At 46.0% G+C, this 18,665-nt stretch overlaps 1 protein-coding gene across 2 annotated transcripts in view; it reads right to left on the minus strand.

Annotated features, from left to right (window-relative positions):
- Positions 1 to 1,104: 1,104 nt before the first annotated feature.
- Positions 1,105 to 18,665, minus strand: part of YIPF3 (Yip1 domain family member 3) — a 331,619-nt gene continuing 314,058 nt past the window's right edge. For both annotated transcript variants that reach the window (XM_069608816.1, XM_069608815.1), the window contains 2 exons: positions 17,394 to 17,517; positions 1,105 to 1,757 (listed from right to left, as the gene is read on the minus strand). In XM_069608816.1, coding sequence (XP_069464917.1) covers positions 1,627 to 1,757; positions 17,394 to 17,517 — 255 coding nt within the window. In that variant the 3' untranslated portion in view covers positions 1,105 to 1,626. The remainder of the gene's footprint in view (positions 1,758 to 17,393; positions 17,518 to 18,665) is intronic.

Here is an 18,665-nt window from a genome sequence, read left to right on the forward strand (position 1 = left end):
CTGTGATCCCCTCAACAAAAATCGTAACTTTGCGACATGCAGCCATTTCAACCTACTCCGGATCCTCCCCCGTTTCGACCCACCATCAACACACTGCATGGCACTCTGAGTTCCTGCTCCTGAAGTCTATCCAAGGTCTTGCCCCATCACTGCATCTCGCTGCACTTTCCCTTCCCCGTTTCTCTGCAACCTATGAAACCCCCTTGGGCCTGCTCCCGCTTTCACTCCTTTTTTCTACCTGCCCTACCCGAGTGGAATACGCCATTCACCCATCTATCAAAGCCATTTCACAAGTGGAAATGTTCAAAACAAGACTCAAACTCAACCTGTTAGCGAGCTAAGGAGAATACCTGCCATAGGCTCTTAAATGTCAACCTATTTATGCTTTGTCCCTGCCCCATGTATTTGTTCCCATCCTACCCCTTCATCAGCCGGTCTATCTTATTCAGTCCAACTATGCATCTTGTAAAGGCACCCTACCCATGGACTGCCGCTGCCCTCGGTGTGTTCATCCTGTATTTAGTGAAAAAAACAGGGTGCCGTTTGACCAGAGATTATGTAAAAACACAAAATAAAATGTGGTTAAACAAGGTTTTCCTCTTCTCTTTTCCAGTCAAGGGTTTCGCGCACATCCAACTGGTTTCTCGCACATCCCACTGGTTTCTCATACAGTACACAGACCCATAAAATGTTCAATAAGGCGAGTCAGTTGTCGTTTCATTTTGACTTATAGTTTGATGGAATTTATCTCCCTCCCCACTTGCAACACAGAGAGGTTAGTCGCTTCCCGAGTCAATAACACTGCATGCCCCAACTGAGTCTCTTGCCTAATACTTGCATTCATGGTTGCATACACCCCAAAGGGGCAGTCTTCCCAGATCAATGGTTCCCTCCAGCAATGCACATTATCTAGTCATAGCCACATTTCTGCACACTTCCATAGATTATAGAGAGCTTCCCACTCACAGCCTGAGATGACTTGTCATTCCACAACCTTTGAACATCTCGATCCATTTGTTGAATGTGTACTCTGTAAGGTTAGAAATAACACTGCATTCAATGCACCATTGAATTTGCATAAGAACACAAACCAGTAATGGAATGTACAGTAAGATGTCTATTTATTACAGAAAATAAATGCTGCCAAGGCATTTTGGGTAACGGGCAGCCAGGACCATAAAGGAGGCATACAGGAAGAGGCTGTCATCACATTGACATCTGCATCAGTACAGTACAATGCCTCATGCCAGACTGGAGTACAATATCTAGCACCAAGCGTTGGCGAGAAGAACATGGCTATTAAACACAGCGAAAGTGCACACAATTCTGTCCCGAGATTAATTTCCCAATGATGGACTGTCCAGGGAATGAGAGCCAGACAATATACAGAGTTGGAGGTATGCATCACAGCCCCCTCTTTATACTACCACCTCTAAAACACAATTTAAAATAAAGCCAAAAACAAAACATAAAAAGAGAAGTTGCGTAGTAAACATCTCGGATTACGAAGATTTAACCCAATTGCCAATGTGTCCATAGTATGACCTTGTCCCCTCCTGCAAAGGATGCAGGCAGTATGGACAAACTCCTCCTAAATGCTCTGGCCTCGTCGAGAGGATCTGGAAGTTAGTGAGTCTGTGCGTTTTGGACCAGCGCTTTTAATGTTGTATTCAGTATAGTAGAGGAGATGACGGGTATATCTCTGGCCACTCTCTGGAAGGGGGGTATGTTCGGTCCTTCTAACGTGTCCAAGATACCTAGAGAAGGAGAGGGAGAGGAGAAAGTGAGATGAACAAGTTACATACCCGTGGTAACATTCTTTTCGACTGGATGTTTCTCCCACATAGTTCTCATCTTTGATATATTCAAGTCTGCTTGCAGCTTGCTTTAGAATTTCTTTCCATAGAGTCGAGTGTCGTCGATTCATGGACCTCGACGGCCTCCGTAATGTCCTCGGCCGGGACGTAGACACTGGTATATGAAACACGTGCGGTGACTGTTACCTCAGTTTAAGTTTTTTCCCCTTTATTCTGCATGCTGTGCCACAGATGAGACGAATCAGACACTGCGAAAAAGGTGTAAAACACAGAATTTCTTGGCAAGCAAGAGGGGAAGGATGGGAGGGCGATGAGGAATACATGCGAGGCACATCCCATTGAAAGAACGTTACCACGGGAAAGTAACTTGTTCTTCGATTGGATTGTGTCCTCCCACGTACTCCTCATCTTTGATACACTCCCATAGCAGTTTGTCTTAGGATGTGGGTGCTAAGAATTTCCATTTGTTGATGTTGTGGAGAACAGCCTTGCCAAATTTGGCCTCCTCTCCTGACAGAGTCTAGGCAGTAAAATCTGGAGTGTATGAAGAAAGACCAAGTTGCCGCTCTGCAGTTGTCCTGCACTCCTCTCTTCCTGAGCCGGAGTAGCTGCTACTCCTCTAGTGGAATGCCCCCTCAAGCCTTTGGGCGAGAAGTAACACATTTAGATATTTCACTGAGGCGATGTTGCTGCGAAGCACACTAGCATGCAGAAAAAACAGAATGAAGGTAACGGTCCATGCGCGTGCTTCATATACCACCATCAAAGTCACGGCCGGGGGCAGTACGGAGACCATCGAAGGCCATGACTCGACGTCGCACGAGACTAGACTATGAAAAATAAATTCTGAAGAAAGCTGCAAGCAGACTTGGATACATCAAAGATGAGGAATACGTGGATGGACACAATCCATTTGAAAGGATTTTAAAAATGTTTAATTTCATAGTTTATTACAAACATTTATCAATTCTTCATACATAAGGTCAAAAGGAAAGAAAAACTCCATTTAGAATCCCAAATCCCAGAAACACCCTCCCTATCCCAACATAAAATGTATCCCTTCTATTCCCACTCCCTCCTCCTCTACACTTTAAACATTTCTTTCAGAAACTGCACCAATGCAGAAATTGCCTGAAATTCTTCCCCACCCATAAGAAGGGCGCAAAAGTCCTTGGCCACGAAAAGATGGTTTATGTGGCAGGTAGAGGAATTGGGATGAAAGACCGAAACAGGTGCCTAGGAGTGGGCCAATACAGCAAAGGGCGAGGGAGCCAAACTGAGCATGAGAAAAGAGGAGCTAAATGGAATAGAGAAAATGGAGCAAGAGGAGGAGAGGGGTAGTTTGAAAGAAGGGTGCATGTGCAGAAACAATATAAGAATGAGAGAAAGAAGAGGCAAAATTGCTGCTTTTACGGCTAAAAAAGTTCATTTTGGACCCATTAGTGCACTGGTTTAAAACTGGAACATGCCACAAAATTCAAAACATTTAGACTATGCACAGAACCGCTACCATATATAATGGGTCAGGATACGGCAAGATTAGCCTTTTCTTCCCACTAAAATTCCGCAACTAAGAGCTGCTGACAGAGGCCGCCCTATGGGGGGGGGGGAAATCTGATGCAATCCTCATTCACTCTCTTGGGCGTGAGCAGAAAATGGCCACCAGAGTAGCCAATCAGGCTGTTTTCAATGACACAGATACCATGCCACAAGGCGGTGTTTTACCCTTCACTGGTAGAGTACTCAATGAACAAAGGGAAACACATACATTTTATAGACTGTTTTCATTATTTAAAGAAATTATCATGTTACGAGACCAAAAGGACTGTGCAAAGGAAATCAGAGCGAGGAACTCATTTTCTATGCGTCGACTGGTCGGAACCTGTATTTAACCAGGATGGTGTAATTCATGTATAGGATATCAATTCTGAGAATTAAGGGTTTTCAATGTACAATATGTAACTAACACACACTTTCTGTATATCACCTTATTCATCAATTCTTACATACTCGGACATCAAACGTATCCTACACTACAAAATATTAGGCATACCAATAGCTGGACTACAAACAGACACAAAAATCCCATAAGAGCAACCATTGAAGTGCATTTCACTGCAGCTACATGTTAATCACATTTAAAATTTGGCCTGAAGATTTCAGATCAGTGATGGAAGACAGCCAGTGGGTGTCAGCCATTTAATCACTCTGAAAAGGTGGCCTTTTGACAAAATAAAAGGGCATCCACTAAACCCACGTTGATTGCCCATTATCGGTTTTCAGTATACAAACATAGATCAGACTGATTTACTAATTTGATCATAAAACCAAGAGAGCCTCCTAGTCACTGTGCAGAAAATTGGTCATAATTGTCTCCTCTAGTTTTTCAATTTCAAGAAATCCTTTCGAGTTGCTACTCGGACACTGAAGTATGTAGGCTTTTTTATGTGCAACATCAAACAAGGAAAAATGTATATGCTCAAGGACAGATTCAAGCCAAGCCACTGCGGTCCAGGGTTAAATAGTTTTGAATTCTGGGGCTGATGTCCTCATGCACCCTGGTAGTCTCCTGCACAGGCTTGTATATAAGAAACACGCAAGGACATCATCTTGCCATTTGGGAACAGGAAACACAAACTCATTCAACACTGAAGTCAGTTTCAGATCAAGTTCTCCAATAGATCACTTAGGTGCCATTGGGTTAATGTACCGATTAGGGTATATTTCTATGAAGCCTAACCAATAGTGATAGACGACTCCCTTATTGGGTGAAGTGCGACATTGAACGTGAAGAAAGCTTGCTGTCCTTCAAGTGCGTAAACAAACTGCAACTGGACAAGGTGAAGCCGGCCGAGGTGGGGGACTTTATCCAATCCTCCATTGTGTTCAGTGGGAAGCCATTACAGTCTTTTGCCGCTGTGTGGGAGAAGGGTCTTGAAGAGTAAGAAAATAGCCTTGAGCTGGAGGACGGTGATGTGAGATTAATGATCCTGTGGACTCCAGAGCATATGTGATTGGAGACTCCTAAATGTCGCACTTCACCCAATAAGGGAGTCGTCCATCACTATTGGTTCATGTAATAGGATGCAGTAATCAACTGTATCAAAAGCTGTACACATTTCAAATGATATTTCAGTGTTCTTAATCTGACCCAGAGACATGCAGCCTCCGGCTCCAGTAGCAATAAACTAACGTACTCTTAGTCCATAGTACCCTTTCCTCCATACTATATGGGCGTCCCTTCCAAGGGACGGGAGACAGAACCTTTTTCACCAGAAAAAACCTTCTTCCCCATTAAATTTAGAGGTGCGCGGCCCAGGGAGCACGCGCCGCCTGGACTCCGCCCCACGGCGCCACACCCCAGTCCTCATTGACAATAGATTTAACATTACCTAATGATACCAGTATTATAAGGGGGAGGTTGGTGGGATGTATGGAGGAAAGGGGACTATGGACTAAGAGTATGTTAGTCACTACGGTGAGTAACTTATAATTACTCTTACGTCCCGTCCCCTTTCCTCCATACTGTATGGGCGAATACAACTGATTGTAGCCCCAAGGTGGAGAGGAGACCCTCCTTAAGCAAATAGGTTCCTGAGAACCGCCTGTCCAAAAGCTGCATCAGATCTAGAGCCGACATCCAAACAGTAATGCTTGCAGAAAGCCGAGGGAGAGGCCCAAGTGGCCGCCCTGCTTATGACTTGCCGAACAGTAAGACGGCAAGACGGGATTCGTGCGCCCTAGACGGCACGCCGACATTATTTTTGGGAAAGGCTGTCAACACACATGAGTGGTCGTTGATATCTTGGGTGAGAGACACTGCCCATTTCCAGTGAACTTGTCTGGGAATGACCTTAGGTATCCCATGCTATTGGAGCAAGGCTTTCTGAACCCCTTGGACTATGACACATTGAAGGGGGAGGAAACCAATACCTCTGCGACCAAAGACACAACAACAGTACAAACAAGAAGGAAATTGATCCCTCGAACCACCCACGAGAACACCACTTTTGAAGCCTCTCCTTGCTTTGGAAGGTGGTTTTTCGAAAAGAAGTATAATTGGATCACCATTATGGAACACCTGTGAAGCCAAAGAAACTCTCTTTTTAGTCGGATGAATTTTGTCATATTCACATCAACTTAAATTCTGTTTTTAACTTTTATGTATGTTTACAAATGCATATGTCCTGATGAGGTGCACCAGACGGAAGTTGCATAGACCGTCTTGGCAGCCCGAAACTCGAGTCGACAATACCATAGAGCCTACTCCTCCCAGAGTTGGCTCTAACCATATTAATCCCCATACAGTTTGATGTATGGGGATTAATATGGTTCCACGAACAACTACTTTGGAATACCTACCCATTATTTCTATCCCTCTGATAGAAATAAAATTGTTAAACAGATACATTTCTAAGTATTAAAATAACAAACCCATATGGATGGGAAGTTCTGAGATACAGAACTAAAATATTAGGACTGCAGATTTTTTGCACAAGTATGAGTGGTCTTATGTATGTATGGGGATGAAAGAGTATGTAAGTAATGGTATGTGATGTGAGCTTTTTTCTGTTGATGTGATTAAATATGTGTTCTTGACAATTGATGAATTTTTTAATAGATGCGATATTAATGTATTTGATATGTTCTTGTGAAAAAGTTTTTTACAATTTAAGATGAATAAATAAACCTTAACAAATTAGTTCTGACATGCTGTCTTATGTCCAAAGTACACACTCTTTAAATAGAGCTGTTTGTATTGGAAGGGATCATGCAGCGTTTTCACGCTTAAATTTATAAGAATCAATCAGAGGAGGTTGTGCAATTCTCCCACCGGAGAATTGTATATTTTTGTTTGGTCTATGACTTGCCAAGGGACATGGCGCTGGAATGCGATGGCCGTTGCCTTGGCCCTGACTACGTGGGCATGCATGTTGGCCGGAAGCGGCTTGTGCTGGCCCTCATACACTTCTTTGATGGCAGAGACCATCCAGCGGGATTTGGAAGCCTTAGAGGCCTGTTAGCCTGGTCTTGAGCCTCCGAAAATGACAAACACGGCGTCCGATTTCAGGGCACACCCGACATCCAGGCAGTGCAGCACTCTCTGTGCTTTGTCCTTGGGATCGGGAAAAAACGTAGGAAGGACTATTTCCTTGTTGAAGTGGAAAGCAGACAGAACCTTGGGCAGAAATGCCGAAGGTGTTCGCAGGACTAGTTTAGGTAGTATAGAGTTACGAGGCGACCTGTGCCTGTATTTCGCTGACTCTACAAGCCGAGGTGAGGTTGACTAGTAAGGCCGTCTTGATGGTGACCAGGCTGATGTCCACAGATGCCATTGGCTCGAACATTTTTTGCACCAGGGCGCCCAAAACTATGTTAAGGTACTATACCGGGTGCTGTCTCTTGACGGGCGGGTAGAGCCGTGCGAGTCCCGTCAGATGTTTCTTGACGATAGGGTTGGAGGAGAAAATGCCTTCCCATTGGTACCACCTCCCCTGTTATATAGGAATGAGAGCCCTCCTTCAACTCCATAATCCCTTTCCTTGGGACTAGAATGTCTAGTCAAATAGCCAAAAAAGTGAGACATAGTGGGTGGGTACGGGTCACAGGTCAGCCTAGGGGAATAATAGTGTACAGTCAGCAAGAAAACGGTCAGGCAATGGAGTCAAAGAATGGAGACAACCCAAGATGTCCTGCAAGAGATGAGGTGGTAAACTACTAGAATTTCCAGGCCCAGAAGCATTGGGCCAGTAGGATGTTGTGAGGAATGCAATATTGTCCCATCAGAAAAGAATAAAAATAAAGAAAAAAAAAACACGGAATCCAATGGCTAGGAGAAGCAGGGATGCAGCACCAAAGGAGCCATGGCACAATGGAAAAAACAGAATCCCTAGCACCATTGCATCTGTCCTTGCCCCGGTCATGAGGATCCGTCTGAAGCCTACCTCTCCAAGTTCAACGCTTGGTATGACTCTGACCTGGCCGTCCTGAAACGTAAGTGCAAGGTTGCAACACAGACTCTCCAGTTTCTCCAAGAAGAGGGTCCATATTCAAGTCTGCGTAACTGCGGCCTCTAACACGGCCAAACGCTTTAAAATATGCAATGAGCTGGCCAATCCTACTGCAGCCTCCACCTCTCCGATTCCCCTCCCAGGCCCTCTGCTCAGGTGTGACTTCTCATTTCGCCACTAAAACCCAGGACATCCTGTCCTCACTTTCCTCTTGCTCGCTCTCCCTCTCTCAGGCCCCCCTTTGGCCGCCTCTCCTCCTCCTCCTTCTCTCCTTCTTTCCTCCTTAACTCCGATAACACCTGTTTCTAGACAAGTACGATCTATGAAAGTGTCTTCCTAACAGGTGATCCCCCTGCTCTTCCAGAACTTTCAAGGACCACATTAAGACGGTCAATCGTGCCCATCCTGATTACTCGACTCCGCGAGAACCTGGGCATCACGGAACAGGCTCTGGCGTTGCCGACCTCCTTCCTCTTGGACCAACCGTGCAGCTCCAACTTGGGTCCTTTCTCTTTTCCCTCAACCTCCTCATTCTCCACTTGAGGTGTCCCTCAGGGCTCTATCCTCTCACTCTGGCTTTTCAATGTCTACCTGGTCCCTTTGGCCCACCCGATTTCCACCTTCTCCTCTAACTTCCAGTGTTATTCGGATGACACACAGCTCTCCTTCAGGCTTCCCTCACTCATTCGCAACTATAGGGATTCAGGAATGGTGCACTTCCAATGATCTCTGCCTCAACAGCAGTAATACCGAGATTCTTCTCATTGGGACCCCTGCTCCCTCTTGCACTCTGGCCGCCCAACTTGGGCCCTCTACCTTTGTCCTCCTCCGAGGCTAAAAACCTTGGGGTCATCTTCGACTATGACATCTCCTCCTCTCTTCACATTACAGACCTTGCCAAGAAGGCCCACTTCTAGCTGCACCTCATCACAAGGTATTCTACCTTTCTCACCTTACCCCAGAAGCTCACTGTCTCCAGAGCTCTAGTGGTCTCCAGGTTGGACTACTGCAACAGCTTCTTTCTCAATCTGCCTAACTCTACTCTTCGCCCCCTTCAACTAATCCAGCACAGGACTGCAAGACTTATCCTTGGCCTCAAGCCCAGGGACCGCATCTCTCCAGCCTGAAATCTTTGCACTGGCTGCAAGGATCAAGTTCAAGACCATTTGCATCATCCACAAGGCTTTCTGGGTGGGGGTCTGCACTATATCCAACTCTTTCTGCCTAAATACCATCCCTCTAGAGCCCTTCGCTCCGTTACCTCGAACTCTATGAGGGTCAAACTCTTCTCTAAGCAGAGGGTGGGGGCAAAGGGGTAGATCTCGTTCCTCTGCAGGTGCCTCTCTCCAGAACGTCCTCACTGCCCCTCTGAAACTTGAGCCGGACCACCTGAAGTTCTGGGAGCTACTCAAGGCCTTCCTTTTCTCCTACACTTTCGCTCTCCCTCTTCCTTGCTAACCTTCCTGTCTTCCTGCCCTGACTGGTTGCTGGGTACCCTTAGAGTCTCCCAGGGTACCAGGCCCCTCCATGACCAGTCTTCCTGCACTGTCTCCGGGCCCACTGTGCACTTAGGGGCTGTAACTATAACTCCTACTGCCCCATGCCTTCCTGCACTTACCCAGAGCAGCGCTGCACTTACTCAGAGCCATGGTGCCCTGACCGCACTTTACCTACCCTCTCCCCTGTACTCCCCCCCCCACTCTCCTTTCCCCCTTGCACTTTTGTTGTTGCACTTGCACAATCTGAATGACAAGGCCTAGTAGGATCATTTGTCCTGTCTTCCCACTGTCACCCCCTTCCTTGTCTTGTGGCGCCTAGAAACAGTTGTTTACAGGCGCATTATAAATACCAAATCCTATCATATCATATCATATCATTCTACCTCAGCAAGAGTAGTAGTAGTCTTTCAGGGACTCCCCATATTCTCTTTCTCACAAGGCTGGAAAAGACAGCCCACCAATCACATTCCAGATAGCACACAAAGATTCTGGCAGACAGCCAATAAGGCTAGCCTAAAAAATGACAACCATACAGGCACTTCCACACAGGATGTAGACTGTAAAGTCTGAAGGACTTTAAGCCTGTGTATACCAATTTAAACCACACAGAGCGTGAAGGGGTGGGGTGGGCTCGGATTGACCCCATATGAACACAGCAGCCATGTTCATCTTTTCTTGTGTGCCCCTTCATACAAAGAAAGGCCACAAAACAAAACGTCTGGGATTAGGGCTTAAAAAAAATAAAAGATACAAATATATGTACACCACTCCTCTGCCCGTGCAGTAACACAGGCAATCTCGAGTCGCACTCCAAATTGGATCAGATAAAAAAAAGAAAATCATAGTTGCCAGAGTCCACGCAGGGAATTAAAATATCTTTATTATTCAAATTTTACAATCCATAATCCCAAACAAAAAGCCAAAAGGTGTGGCGGCATGACGGCACATTTCACAACAATCTTGTTGCTTGTTCAGCACCCCAATATAGCTGAATTGGGCTTCAAATGCAGTTTATATGTGTACAGCCCTGGTGTAGCCAAAATTAAATCTCAGTTGCCCCAGTCTACTCCACAACACTCAGGGTGCTTGAGCACCACCCATGCCCTGGTAGCCTTATGGGCTATTACGGACAGAACAGCAAAAAAGGGCTGCAGTGACGGGGAGACTTCATTAGAAGTACCTCTAGTCTCAAAAGGTAAGTTGACAATACATGGTAGGAAAGATTAAGGGACACAAGAAAAATGCCCTAATATTCAAGGGAGTCAAACAGCTTATGAAAAACGTACAGAGATATTACCCAGGGTCATAGCTTATGGTACGCACACAGAGATATTACCCAGCGTCACCACAGCAGAGCCCAGGCACACTCAATATTGACATGCTGAGCCACACAAGCAAGGGAAGGGATGAGAAGACCAACACAAGAACAGCTCGGGTCCGTGAGGATGAGCAACAGCTGAGGAGTAGGGCCAAGGGAATTGGAGTCAGCAGGGCCACCAGGCTCGCCACAGAGGCCAAGCGCGAGGCAGAGTGAAGAGTCACAACATCATGACAGCAATACTTGACCAGATTCAAAGATACCCAGGCTTTTTAAAACCTTGGAAAAGGCACTAAAGCTTGCACGCGATTTCCACGGCTCAGAGAAGTTTGTAAACCAACCGCAAGGGCCATAGGAAACCCCGATAACTGAGAAACCTGAGGGTATTCTCACTCCTAGAGCCCGTGGATCCTCTTCTTAGGTGGCCTGGGAAAGGCCACCGCTTTTGGATCCCGACCCTGGAGGTGGAGAAGCGAGGGAGGATCACTTGAGTGGAGGGTCCTTGAGAACTGGAAGTGGGGTACCCTTAGTAGAGACCAAAACCCCCCCTGACCTTTATTGTAAAGCTGTTCCCCGCATTACCCCACATATAACACCTAACAATACTGAGACGAAGAAGAGGCAACTAAGAGTAGTGAACACCACACACTTTCACCACTTTGGTGCTGGGACGAGGAAGATGCCTGCAGGGAGCAGTAAGAGTCGGTGTTAGGCAGAAACCTGTGCAGTTCCCTTGGGGACCACTGCAAAAGATGTAGGACTACAGGTGTTGGCAGTAAACCCACTTGGTAGCAGTCTGCACCACTCAGATTTACCTGGTAGCTGTGGCTGAGCAGTCAGACTTCCCTCAGGAAGAGTTAGGCAGTATGCAAAGTATACACAATAGGCACTCAGATACAATAGCACAAGCAAACACTGACCAGAGCTTTGGTATCAAGGTATATAATTATTTATTTAAAAACACACTTATTGAAACACTCCAGCACTATTGTTGTAAATCACTCTAAACACTGCTACTATTATTATATATACATTCCTTATTCCTTATCAGACAAGTCTTAGTTAAGACCACTTATTTCCAGACAGAGGTGAGCGCTTAACTATAGATGGCACTCCAATAAGTTAACGAAAAAGGGAGGGAAAAGGCAGAATGTAAGAAAATACACCACACTAATACTTAGGAACTCTTAAGCAAGGCAAGAAAGTCAAAAGTTACTTGTGAGCCAAAGTCCATCGGTCGGGCCCACTCTTGGAGAGAGCAGGGCACAAATGCACCCAAGATCACACAATGACAACAGGCTTAAAAAGTCTTACAGGGAGTTCAGAAAGGTTTTAGTTAGGTTTCAGAAAAGTTTAGCCAGGGTGTCCCAGGCTAACCCAGGGTCGAAAGCCGGGGGCAAAATCTACCCCGTACAGTCGGTTGCAAGGGAAGCCAGGCAGAACATGGTACCTTATGTGGAAAGGATCCTCGAGCGGGGGCAGTTTTTCTTGGCAGCGGGTGCAAATCGTGGCGTCGTCCAGAGGAAGAGAAGATCTCTACGTGGAGGAAAAATGAAGGTCGTTGCACTGCAAGGGAAGAAACCAGCCGCAGAGTTTTCGGGTTAAAGGTACCACCCTTTGATTTGGGATAGTGGTAAAACGTGGTATCCCGGTTGCCGGGGTGCTTGGCACAGGCAAGGCGGCCACGAGATGCTCCAGGAAGCGAAAAAGGAAGCAGACTGGTTATCCCCACCAGTCGAAGGAAGAAGACTCTCCGGGCTGGAGATCTCCTCTGTCGTTGGAAAAAGTGGTGAGACGGTTCAGCAGGGCTACACCGGTGGTGTCGTCGTAGCAGGTCGGCTCAGCTTCTCCCTCGTCGGATTCTTAGGTCCTGTGGCGACTTCTGAAGTTCCAGTCCCCAAAGCCCTGCTTTTATGCAGAAAACCCCCATTCACTCAGCCTAGCTGTCACTCAAACATGCTAAGTGGTGAGCCGGCCGGCTCACCACTTGGGCCAATCAGGACGGAGTGCGACTTGAGTTGCCTAGGCAACTCAGTCCAGGGTGCCTAAATCCCCCTCCACCCCTCCTAAGTACTCCAGACAGAGTGGCACCACTTTGGAGGGCTTCTGTGGAGAAGCCCGCCAAAAAGTGGAACAAAGAGCTCAACTTGGGTTGGAGTCACAGAAGCGAACACAAACGCCATTTTAGAACCGAGTTCTGGCAAAAAATACAAAACGGAGAATATTAAATAAATAAACCGGCGGTATGTTCGAGGCTATAGGAATTAAATAATTAAAGTTGGTAGCCTCGAACAATGGGAAATCCCAAAGGGATATATTCGCGGTCGAATATAAAAAGTAGTATCCACTGCCACCAGCCAAAATTCGATCAGGGGGGACGGAGACGTGTCCCCTCGACTAACAGACCCCGGGGCAATCGAATTGCCCCGGCCCGTACGTCCACAATATGATGGTTTGTACTGGTTCTGTTCAGACTTTGAGACTAGTAAAGTCAATGGTGACTTTACATGCCCTGGGAGACAGTAGTCAGTCCCAGGGTATGGAGTCTATACTGGGGGGTCACTATGACACCCCTGTGTTACTGCAATGAGGGTGCTGTGTAACACACATCACAAAAACACATGAAGCCCTATGGAGTAAAAGGCCCCATAGCCCATAAAACACATGGAAAGATAAAGGAACACCTCAAAACATGTCTAAGAGTGGGAGTAAAAAGAGTCTCACTCTTAGCAGGAGAAAAAAATAAACCCCAAAAAATCCAGCAAAGCTGCTGGGGGACTCACTAGGTTAGGAAATTCAGCCTAAACAGAGAATTCTCCCCAACAGTCGGGCATGTCCCTGTAATTATGGTCAGGCAAATCTCATTAGAGACCCATACCTGCAGCCTGTCGAGGGGCTGCAGGTGTATACAAGGTGTATAAAAGCAGACTGGTAGAGCAGAGCAGGGAGCAGGAAGGCGGCCTAGAAGGAAGGCACCAGCAAGCCCTAAATATTGGAAATGTAAAGACAATGGGCCTCATTACGACCCTGGCGGTAAGTTACCGCCAGGGCCGTGACTTTACCGCCATGGTGCTAACTACGTTAACGCCATGGTGGTAAGGGGATTTACCGCCCCATTCCGACCTTGGCGGGGCGGTAAATCCCCAATCCCCATTTACCCTTCCCCATTCCCATTTTTGCCCCATAGGGCATAATGGGAGTGGGGAAGGCGTTAATTACGCCACCGTAAATTACGGTGGCGTAATTAACACCAAGTTCCCTTACCGCCATGGTTTTTTACACCCGCTAAAAGCAGGTGTAAAAACCGCCATGGCGGAAAGGGAACTCGTAATTGGCGGTAAGGGGTCGGCGCAGCTAACGCTGGCGCTAACCCCTTACCGCCAGGGTCGTAATGAGGCCCAATGTGATTATAAAGATACATTCTTGGGCAAGGGAACCCTGAGACTTGAGGAACTGCATTGTGTGGTCTTGAGAATGAAGCCTCAAGACCTTTTTGTTTTCTATGAACTGTGTTGCTTGGAACTTGGGGAAGGGAACCCCGAGAACTGGGTTGGAACTGTGTACCCTGAACTGAAGAAAGGTAAACTGGAGACGCTTTTGTGGAACTTTCTTATGCTTGGTGATGGAGAGCTGAACGAAAGCGGCGAGCTGGAAGAAGCTCAGAACTTTGAGTTGCACACTATTTCTTTTGACATCCCTACACATTGTTTGCTATAGTTGTGAGGGCAAATATAGGTTTTGGACACAGACTTAAGATGAACTCTTGGACTCAGACTTTCCTTAGTTTGTTTTGGTAGGGAAATCCCATCTTAGCATAGGGCAAGTTAGGCCTTACACCATCCTCACATTTAATTTAATAAAGTACTTTAAGTCTGTTGTCTGTGTCTTGCTTCATGATGCCTTCACATAACCTGCAGCCAATGCCAAACTAGGAGAGAAATCCCAAATACTGGGCAAGTTAATAAAAAGCCTCAAACCACCACAAGAGTAGTGAGGAGTTACACAGACAGTTGGGAAGAGAGAACAAGGCAGAGAGAAACTGACGGTTGCAGAAAGTAGACAACCACAGGCTGCATTGCCCGACATATATACAAGAGACGAGACCTAAAGGAGCGGAGAGGCCTGAGAAAAGGGAGAGCCTTGGGAAGCATGACTTTTAGAGTGAACTACATCTCTAACCAGGAGGGTGACACTAAAACTGTGAGAATATCTGGAGCTGGTGGAGAAGTGAGGAGCTGGGGAGTGCACTGGGCACTATATACTTGAAAACGAGCTGTGCACCATGTCACAGAGATCAGACAAGTGAGCTTGGCACTATATCAATGGGAGCTAAGAAAGGTGAAGTGGACAATATAACTCTGCATGTGAAATGAACACTGGATGCCTGAGCTGAGAGGAGTGAGCTAGCCACTAGATCAACTGGGCATTATATCCAATGGCGCTAAGAACAGTGAGCGGGGCACTACATTATGGGAGCTGAAAAAAGTGAACTGAGCACCACATTCCTATAAGTGAGCAGGACACAAGGTCCCTGGGAGCTGAAACAAGTGAGACAGATAGTGGATCAAAGGGAGCAAAGACAAATGTAATGGACACTACGTCCCTGGGAGAAGAGACTAGTGAGCTGGACACTAAATCCATGGGAGCAGAGACCAGTGGCCTGGGCGAGAAGAAAAGTGAAAAGAGCACCACATTCTTTGTCTCGGGAGGCTAGCTCAGCAGCAACATGCTCGCCATGGAAGCAAGACGACACTGAGCAACACAGGTTCAATCCCCGGGTCCGCACTTAGAAACCTCTGGGTAGTAAGCGTGTTATAAATAACCTATCATATATCATTCCTGTAAGTGAGTCGGCCACTAGGTCCCTGGGAGATCAGACAACAGAGCTGGACACTAGGTCCCTGGGACTCGAGACAAGTGAACTGGGAAATATATATCTCTCTTAAAGGTAACTTGGCAATATATCCAAGGAAGCTAAAAAAGTGAGCTGAGCACCACATTCCTGTATGTGAGCTGGACACTAGATCTCTGGAAACTGAGCGACGTAAGCTGGGCAATATATCTACGGAGCCAAGAAAAGGGGGATGAGCACTACAATCCTGTAAGTGAACCGGACACTAGATCACTAGGAGTTGAGACAACTGAGCTCGGCACTAGATGCCTGGGAGCTGAGACAACTAGATCCCTGGGAGGTTGTACAACTGAAATGGGCAATATAGCCAAGGGAGCAAATAAAAAAGGATACGAGCACCACATTCCTGTACGTGAGCTGGACATTAGGTCCCTGGGTCCTTCAGAGACAAATGAGCTGGGCAAAATACATCTCTGAAAGGGACTGAGCAATATACCCAAAGGAGCCAAGAAAAGTGATCCGAGCACTACATTGCTGTAAATGAGCTGATCACTGGATTCAGGAAAGTGAGATGGACACAACGTCCATGGGAACTGACACAATTGAGCTAGGCAATTTATCCAAGGGTGCTAAGAAAATTGAGCAGAGAACCACATTCCTGTAAGTGAGCTGAGCACCACATTTCCATAGGTGAGCTGAACACTTGATCCCTGGGATCTTAGACAAGTGAGCTGGGCAATATGCATCTCTGGAGGAATTACAATTAGCCATCTAGGCACTATATCGCTGAGACTGTTTGGGGAAGATGATATCAAGAGGTGTGCGGGCATGATATTCCTATAAGTGAGTGGGCATTAGATCATGGAAGCAGAGATCAGTGAGCTGGGGAATATATTTCTAGAGGGATTACAGATAGTGAGTCTGGCCTTCGATCCCTGTGACTGTTTGGGGAAGAGGATATCAAGAAGTGTGCAGGGCACTATATTCATGAGAGTGTATTTAAAGCAGGGATCCAGAGTTTAGCCCATTTTGACACACTCTGCACCAATAGTTCTGGGAGAAGAACATCCCTTTAAGTTAGCACTTCTCATACACTGCCTGAAAATAACAAAAGGTGTTACAAAAAAAATCAAACTTATAATCACATATGTTGGATCCATATGTTCCACTGTTTGCCCAAAAATATGAAACTGCATGGCAGAAGACAGCCATTACTTCTGACTTCTAGAAGCGCACTCCCTCCACCCCCCCTTAAAATCCATGATGTTGGTTTCTGTGCCTAAGTGAGGGCAGAAATGTGATTGTAAATCACCAAATAGTTTGAGAGTGGAGCACATTTGCCGACTGACGGAGTAAGAGCTTTCGATACACAGGGAAGAGAAGCGATTGGTCTTCAGTTAGACACAAGATATCTGGATCTGCTTCAGTGCTTTGAATAAGGGTGTGAAGAACTTGCAAGGGACTTCACAATAACTCCAAGAAGCATTGATGGATGAGGGATGATTGGTCATAATGGAAAGATTACATTTTGCCACCCTAGTACCACAGATGTCATAATTTGGTAACACAATGTGGTCAGAGAGCCTACCAAGCCATATACAGTGACCCTTCCATACACACGCTTTAAATTCAAACATCCACTGTCAGCAAAACAGCAGGCTCTCTAATGGTTGACAAATAATGATTCTATTAAATTGGGACCTGAAAATCTTGCACACGAGACAACAAGCATAGCAGCCCAACCGAAACCTGGATACTTAAGTGAACTAGCGACTGCCCTTTCCATATGGAATTTCACTGATTGGGGAGGGGGGTCTGAATTCTACTAATATTGGGATGTACATCACCCTCTAACAGCACAGCCTCCATTGCATCCTACTGAAAGATGATACTCACCTTCCACTACTTTGTGGTAGGCAAAATGCAGGTAGAGCAAGAACAGCATGTGTAGGGCAGCCAAGGTGCCGCAGAGGATGAGCCGTTGAGTGTGTCCAACCGTCCGGGACAGCAGAACCGCAATCTACAACAATGTAAACAGTGGGAGACAATAACAGCTTAATTGAGCGGAATTATCAACTTTACTTAAATCTACGTTTTATTTAATAGTGGCAACAAAGGTCAATCAGGAGGGTTCTCATTAAAGGCAATTTGTCACTAATGGGAACTTTTAGCCTTAAATGGGAGAGGGTGCTATGGCCACAATCTGGACTCGCTCTTGCAGATCTCTCAGGTTTCCCGTGGCCATCCAGGAGAAGGGCCTCCAGTATTGTGTTTTCTCTCTTGGATTCTGCTACTTTTAGTAGTCCCAGAATTTTGAAGCAAATACAGGAATGGGTGGCCATCTCGCGTATGGCCACAGGAAACCTTGAGAGTTAAAATGCAGGCAGTAGTGGCCTTCCCAACACAATCACCTTCCTTCACCTCATTCTCCAATATCGTAGGTAGAAGTCGCCTTTCTCTTGTTTTTCCTCCTGAATAAAAATGTAACAGGTTGGAGCGGAGGCAGAGAATCCCTTTGCAGTGTAAAAAAAGCATTTGTTCAGATGTATAAAGGTTTGTAATATATGCTATTAAAATTAAAATGGATATGTCAGCCCCAGCAGCACCCTGCTATAGTTAAGCACCAAATAGACTACAGAAGGGTTGTATTTACAAGAGATGAGAAAACGTGGGAGAAGGAAGCTCCAGTCTGAGCTCAACCAGAAAGTGTATTTTAACCTGAAAATGGGCTAACAATATCGGTTTTGCTTGTTAAATGAAGGTATATGTCCCCCGACATTGCTTCTCTTACTATTTATAAAAGGAAAACAAAAAGAAAACATCCATGGATGCCTTGAAATGTATACTTTGAGTAGATTACAGTATTAATGTGATTTATGCTTCAGACAGTGTGATGACTAACAAACAGGTTATTTGGTTTACAGTTTTGCTGAGAGCGAACGAAGCCAGCTTTGGAGTATGTAGTGCTTTATGGGATATCGAGCCTTAATTAGGCTACAATTCATTAAAACATAACATGGCCCTTGCCTTGTATATTAAGGCGCATACGAATTAGATCTTTGTTTTGAGTTTTGGTGTTCAACCTAGGAGTTTCAATGTGCACAGGAGGGGCGGGGCGAATCCCACTGCCTGAGGATCATTTACAGCTGCTCTGCATCTACAGCAGCC

This window comes from Ambystoma mexicanum, chromosome 4q (assembly GCF_040938575.1).
Source record: "Ambystoma mexicanum isolate Mex_15411 chromosome 4q, UKY_AmexF1_1, whole genome shotgun sequence".
NCBI classification, from domain to species: domain Eukaryota; kingdom Metazoa; phylum Chordata; class Amphibia; order Caudata; family Ambystomatidae; genus Ambystoma; species Ambystoma mexicanum.